The sequence below is a fragment of the Phyllostomus discolor genome, chromosome 4, assembly GCF_004126475.2.
Source record: "Phyllostomus discolor isolate MPI-MPIP mPhyDis1 chromosome 4, mPhyDis1.pri.v3, whole genome shotgun sequence".
Lineage (NCBI taxonomy): Eukaryota > Metazoa > Chordata > Mammalia > Chiroptera > Phyllostomidae > Phyllostomus > Phyllostomus discolor.
In genome coordinates this window covers 104,445,383-104,451,638 of record NC_040906.2, presented here as the reverse complement: position 1 = coordinate 104,451,638, position 6,256 = coordinate 104,445,383, and the positions used below count along the sequence as shown (strand labels likewise).

Genomic DNA, 6,256 nt, shown 5'->3' with positions numbered 1-6,256 from the left:
CCAGGCTTGTATATATAGCTATGTATTTGACATTTCCTCTTAAGTATCTAATACATCATTTCAAACTCAGTATGTCCAAAACTTAGCACTTGATCTACAGCTCCTCAAAACCTGCTCTATGCACATCCTTCACCATCTCAGCAAAAGGCAACTTAAAAATTACAGTAAAGTAAAAAGCCTTGGGATTCTCATCACTCTTTTTATCTCACTCTCCCCCAGCCTCTTCACTTCCCCTTCTTTCATCTTGATCTGAACCATCCTCAACTCTCACTGGGGTTGCAGCAACAACTTCCTAACTAGTCTTCCTGAGTTTACACCTGTTTCTACAGTCTATGTATTCTCTACATTGCAGCCTTTTTTTCCCCCCAAACGAGGCCTCACAGGACTTCTTTGCTTAAAGCCCTGCAATACCTCTCTGTTTCTCTCAGAACAGAAGCCTAAGTTTTTACAGTGAATTATGAGATCCTAGATAAGTTGGCCCCTTTTTATATCTCTGATTTTATTACTCTCTTTACCTACATCAGGCATATTTCCCCTTGGGGCCCTTCTGCTCCTTTTCCCTCTGCCCAATTGGCCTCTTCTGAGCCTTCCCCAAAGCTAACTACTATCCTGACTTCTAACAACATATATTAGTTTTACCTGGTTTTGTACTTAAGACAAATGGAATTGTACAGTAAGGGCTCTTTTATGTCTGTATTCTGTTCAACATATTAATGAGTTTCATCTTCATTGTTGCATATAGTTATAGTTTGTTTATTCTCATTGTTGTATAATAATAATCCATTATGTGAATATGACCCAATTTATCTTGCCCTGGCTGGTGTGGCTCAGTGGATTGAGCACCAGCCTGCAAACCGAAGGGTTGATGGTTCTATTCCTGGTCAGGGCACATATGCCTATGTTGCAGGCCAGGTCCCTTGTTTCTCCTTCCCTTCCCCTCTCTCTAAAAATAAATAAATAAAATCTTTAAAAAACAAACAAATCCACGTTTATAAAAAGATACCCAGATCTTCTCTTTCCTTCTTGGTGTTACCAGAGTTGTTGTGAAGATTAAATGAATTAATACAGAAAGCATTTGGAATGGTATTCAATATATAGCAGGTGCTCAATAGAGGTTAGCTATTAATTTTGTTATATTCAGATATTTTATTCAATTCAATACTTTTATCCTTATCTGAAGTGCTGTACAGCCACTGCAGCATTCTTTGGAATGCCAGTCTGGCTTCACTACTGGGAGGGGCCAACATGGGTGGTCTCAGTAGCCCATTCTGTCCTCAGTACATGAAACAATCTGGGCCAATTGGATTCTCTCTTTCCAGGGTGGCAGGAAATCTGAAATAGTGGCCAGTGACTGGGGGTTGCTACTTTCCTTTGAGGAAAGGTCCAAGAATAGTCTCACTGAGTTCTTTGGCATCTGCCTTCCCTGTGGTTGGCTATTTAACCCTTTTTGCCATCCAGGGATCCTGTATCCCTAACATCTGCCCTCAGTATCCTCCTAATCCAAGCCCCTTCCCCCTTCATTAGATAGCTGTTTTGTAGCTTGTCCCCAAAAAGACCTTGAAGACTCATTTAACACTTAAATTGTCAGGCTCTATAGTGTTGTGAATCCTTTACTCCATCCAGTTACACCAGTTCTTTCATCCATACATCTGTCCATTTATTCATCAATCCATCCATTCAATTTTAAGCATTATTGAGGGTTTGTGATATGTCAGGCATTACAGGATGGATTATATTATCCTTATTTTCAGGGGAAAGACTCAGAGAGCTTGAGGAATTTGTTAAGATCACAGAGCTTATAGTGATGGAGAATGTTGGTTTAAAGTAATCCTTTGTCTTCACCATGGGCCTGGGTGATTTTTCTTTTTTCTTTCCTTCCTTTTTTTTTTTCTTTTTTGAGTACATGTCTTGTCATCCCCTCTAACTTCCTTGAGGTCAAGGTTACTGTATACAAGGGTGTGGAGGGGAATAACGTGGGAAAGAAGGGAAAGGGTCATAAATGAACATGTATAAAGGACCCATGGACAAAGCCAAAGTGGGGCAAGATTGAGGGTGGGAGATGGGGGTGGGTAGTGTGGGGGAAAGTTGTGGTAGAAAAATGGAGACAACTGCATTCAAATATCAATAAAAAAAAAGGTTACCTTATACATCTGGAATCCCCCTTGGCATACAAAATTCTCTCCTGTAGCAGACATTGCTTATCTTGGCAAATCCTTGCTCCCCTTCCCTCAAAGATGCTTCACTCCTTTCCAAACCCAGGGGGGGAAAATCCCTCCAAACACTGACAAAGCTGACTTGATCTGCAGAAGGAGAATTTATTTTGGTTTGACTTTGGCTCACAATTTTGTCTTTTTTGTGTGTGTTGGGTTATTAGAAACACCTTCAATCCCACCACAAATCAGGGCAACTCAGAGATGGCTTTCTTGGCTGGAGGACCCGTTGGTTTCTCCTGCTCCCTTGCTTTCTCCTCATACATCAGGATCCTGGTCAAAATGGGAAGAGACACAAAGATCAGGGAACAGTCCTCTCAAGAGAATAAATCTTATGCTGCTATGAAAGTCCAGAAGAAGATGGGGGTTTCAAGGGTGGAAGGAGGAGGGGGGTGTGAAGAGCAGGAGTAGGAATGCAGGGGGCTGTAGGGACCAAACTGTGGATGGGGATAGGACCTTGGAAGGGTTTCTCAAAGGATGGAAGAAATAGATGCTGAGTAATATGTAGAAGGTGAGCCTGGGGATGGGGGTAGTGGTGGGGACAAAACAGGTAAGTATAGGAGAGGTTGGAACTGGATGCGGAGGGCCTACGCTTGCTCTGCCTTCCCCCCCACAGCAATTCCCTCACATTTTTAGGATGGCAGATCTCTTGCCCAACATCATCCTGAGAAAGTCAGAGTAGTTGAAAGTCTCCCCAGAGCCACTGGAAACCTCCTTGATTAATTTCTTTAGTTCCAGATGGGTCTTGGGTACCCCAAGTTTCTCAAGCATTCGCTTCAGAGACATGATATCTGGAGAGAAAGAATGGGGGTGACAAGATAGGAAGTCTCCCTTGTACCTCCACATTCCCATTCCCTTTCTCTTATCCTGGAGGCTGGGCCCTTTCCCAAACCATCAGTACTGGAACACTATAGCAGAGACCTCTCTCTTCCTAGGTCTGCACATGTCCCCAAATCACCCTTTTCTCACCGATATCTCCGTTTCCATTCAGGTCAAACTCCATGTATTTCTCTGGGTGAGGGGAAAAAGCAGAGGGTAAGATCTCGCTGGAAGGGCAGGGGCAAGACAGAGGACTAAGAAAGAGGTTACTACCTAATGCTAGGTGGGGGAGAAGGTATGGAAGGAGGAAGTGGGGCGGGCAGAGGAAGTAGAGGTTGAGGAGTTGAAGGGCCCAGTTAAGGTATCCTGAACTTAGAGGGGCTGCTGAGAGGGGCTGGCCAGGGAAGAGAACTGCAACCAGAGGAACAATAGAGGCAGCCTTCCTTCATCCCACCACAAAAGTAGACTGTGTCTCTGCTCCCCACCCTCTGTTCTTGGGAAAACCCTACCCCCTCACCTCCCACCCGCCCCTATAGTTTTCCCCTCACTCTTGAAGGCTTCCAGTTTGGAGGGCAGATCCTCATCACTGCTGTACTTAGGATCATCCAGGAATTGCTGTGGAAAAAAATAGAGACACAGTAGGCATTCCAGCCCAGGGCCTCTTCCCCCAGGCCCTGCCCCCTTAGTTCTTCCTTTCACCTTGTTGATTTCATTCAGGCTCTCTTCCTGCCTGGCCTTCAGCAGCCCAAAGGTTTTTCCTCCTGAGGGGGCACAAAGGTTAATGTACCCTCACCCCCAGACCAGCCCAGGGCTATCACAGTTTTGCCTCCTTAGGCCAGCTAACTGCCCTCCTAGCCACTGGCCCATGCTGTTGGCTCCTTGCTCATGTTTGAGGCTTCTGCCTATCCCACCTTTCCTACCCTGTAAATCCCTGGTTTGGCTCATGGCTCAGCAGATGCTGGTGGAGACAGACAAGCTTGCTGTTTCTCTGCCTGCTGGTTCTGCTCTCCCACAGCCTCCTGGGAGGCCTCCTTCACAAACTTCCCCTTTCCCCTCATTCCCTCCTCCTCTACCTCCAGGCATCACTTCCCCATCAGCTTCTGCTGACACTGGCAGAAGGGGGAGCTAAGTGTAGATGGAGATGAGAAAATAACATTCTCTCAAGTTCCTTTTAAGGAGAGCCCTATGTGTGCATGAAAGAAATTTCTTGATGAGCTACTGGAGGTGTGGGGGAAGGACGAACCCCAGGGGTATTTATTCTCAGGAACAAGTGGTCTTTGAGCAGGTCCAGAGATTCAGGTAACACTAAGGCCTTGCATTTCCTCAGGTTTCATGAGTCTGGGCGCACAGTTTGGGATAGGGAGCTGAGGAAGGGCTAACTGGATTTTTCTGTGCTTAGGAGAAGAATCTAAAGTCCAAAAGGGTGGCAAATGGGTGTAGGGTCTGGAAAGGGGCGAAACTTCATTCCTGGTTCGGCAGCTCCAGAAAGGCATTTGGAAATAGGGAAATGTCTAATAAAGGCATTTTAGTTTATTTGCTTTAGGATGTACAATGTACTCCCTTTAGGATGTACATCTTACTCCCTTTAATTCTTTATAAAATCTGCAGAGCTCAGGAATTTGAGAATTGAAGTAGATTCTTTGGAGGAACTGAAAGTGGTGCTGAGAGAGACTGCATTTATAGACATGAGAGCCAGGGTGGCCCTGGCCAGTGTAGCTCAGTTGGTTGGAATGTTGTCTTGTAAACCGAAAGGTCATGGGTTTGATTCCTGGTCAGGGCACATGCCTGGGTTGTGGGTTTGGTTCCCAGTTGGGGCGCAGGCAGGAGGCAACCAATCAATGCATCTCTCTTATATCCATGTTCTTTCCCTTTCTTCCTCCCTTCCCATCTCTCTAAAATCAATAAGCAGCCCTGGCTGGTGTGGCTTAGTGGATTGAGCACAGGCCTGTGAACCAAAAGGTCACCAGTTCAATTCCTGGCCAGGGCAAATGCCTGGGTTGTGGGCCAGTTGGGTTAGGGGTGTTTGAGGGGGCAACCACTTGATATATCTCTTGCACATTGGTGTTTCTCCCCTTCTCCTTCTCCCTCCCTTCCCCTCTCTCTAAAAGTAAATAAATAAAATCTTTAAAAATGTCATTGGGTTAGGATTAAAAAAAAGTTCCGGGGGCGAGGTCAACATTAGGTTAGTGTGTGTTTATGTAGGTGGTAAGGGTGCTGGTCATTGTGGGTTCAACAGAGCCCTGATCAACATCCTCCGTAGGCAAACCTTCATCTCCCTTGCTGCTCTGTTTGACTAGTCACTGCTAGGGAAGGTAAGGACAGTGTGTCCCTGTCACTGAGACCCTTTCGTGCAAACACCCTGCCCAGAGTTCCATCCCTTCTGCCCCAGCATTGATCAAAACACCTTTCCTTCTCTCCCCTCGACCTACTTCCCTTCTATGGCTGGGAGTTTTCACTTCTCATTGTGCTCTCCCTGACCCATGCAGGTAGGGGGAGATGCTGGAGGGGACTTTGACTTAATTTTTAATTAATTAATTAGCTTTTTATCCTCACCCGAGGACATGCTTATTGATTTTAGAGAGAGGGGAAGGGAGAGAGACAGGAAGAGAAACATCAATGTCAAAGAGAAAGGCATCAATTCGCTTGCCTCTGGCATGTACCCCAAATGGGACCGAACCTGCAACCTAGGCACATGTCCTGACAGGGCATCAACCTGCTCCCCTTCAGTTTACTGGACCATGCTCCAACCAGCTGAGTCACACTGGCCAGCGCAAACTTTGGCTTCATGACTACGCTTTATTGCAGCTGCTTCTCTCCTTGGAAAGAAAGTTGGAACCCTGCAGTCCTAATGGTCTCACTGCCTGGTGGGGGGAATTAATTTCTTTATTCTTATATTCATTCAACAAATATTTATTGAATGCTAACTATATGCCAGATGTACTTTAAAGCCCAGTGAACCAAACAAGTGTATACTCTTGTCCTCAGGGACAGTCTAACTGGAGAAGACAAACGATAAAAATAAACAAATGTGTTGAAGGCGGTAGGTACCCATGGAGAAGTGAGGAAGGGGGACAGGAAGTGCTGTGGTGGACTGCAGTTCATTGGTTAATAACATTATACAAGTTTCAGGTATACGACTTTGTAACACACCATTGTGTGTTCACCATCCAAAGCGTAGTCTCCTTCTGTCACCATGTATTTGATCCCCTTTACCCACTTCATTTTTC

At 45.6% G+C, this 6,256-nt stretch overlaps 1 protein-coding gene across 2 annotated transcripts; it reads right to left on the bottom strand.

The window, feature by feature from the left end:
- Positions 1 to 2,301: 2,301 nt before the first annotated feature.
- On the bottom strand, positions 2,302 to 4,079 carry AIF1 (allograft inflammatory factor 1). 2 transcript variants are annotated; one of them, XM_028509769.2, is made up of 6 exons: positions 3,950 to 4,078; positions 3,729 to 3,790; positions 3,578 to 3,644; positions 3,180 to 3,221; positions 2,839 to 3,001; positions 2,302 to 2,483 (listed from the first exon to the last, which is right to left on the bottom strand). In XM_028509769.2, the coding sequence occupies exons 1-6, from the start codon at positions 3,972 to 3,974 to the stop codon at positions 2,399 to 2,401; spliced, it is 444 nt and encodes a 147-aa protein (XP_028365570.1). In that variant the 5' UTR covers positions 3,975 to 4,078; the 3' UTR covers positions 2,302 to 2,398. The 2 variants fall into 2 exon arrangements, with proteins under 2 accessions (XP_028365570.1, XP_035879702.1); XM_036023809.1 differs by lacking the exon at positions 3,180 to 3,221 and having other exon boundaries at positions 3,950 to 4,079.
- Between the last annotated feature and the right edge of the window lie 2,177 nt (positions 4,080 to 6,256).

Bases quoted from the DNA above. Each gene is read 5' to 3' on its own strand.
- AIF1 (XM_028509769.2), bottom strand. From the start codon at position 3,974: ATGAGCCAAACCAGGGATTTACAGG. The intron at 3,791-3,949 runs GTAGGAAAGGTG...GTGCCCCCTCAG, and splicing joins CCAAACCAGGGATTTACAGG to GAGGAAAAACCTTTGGGCTG. The intron at 2,484-2,838 runs GTGAGGGAATTG...CATTTTGACCAG, and splicing joins AGATCTGCCATCCTAAAAAT to GATCCTGATGTATGAGGAGA.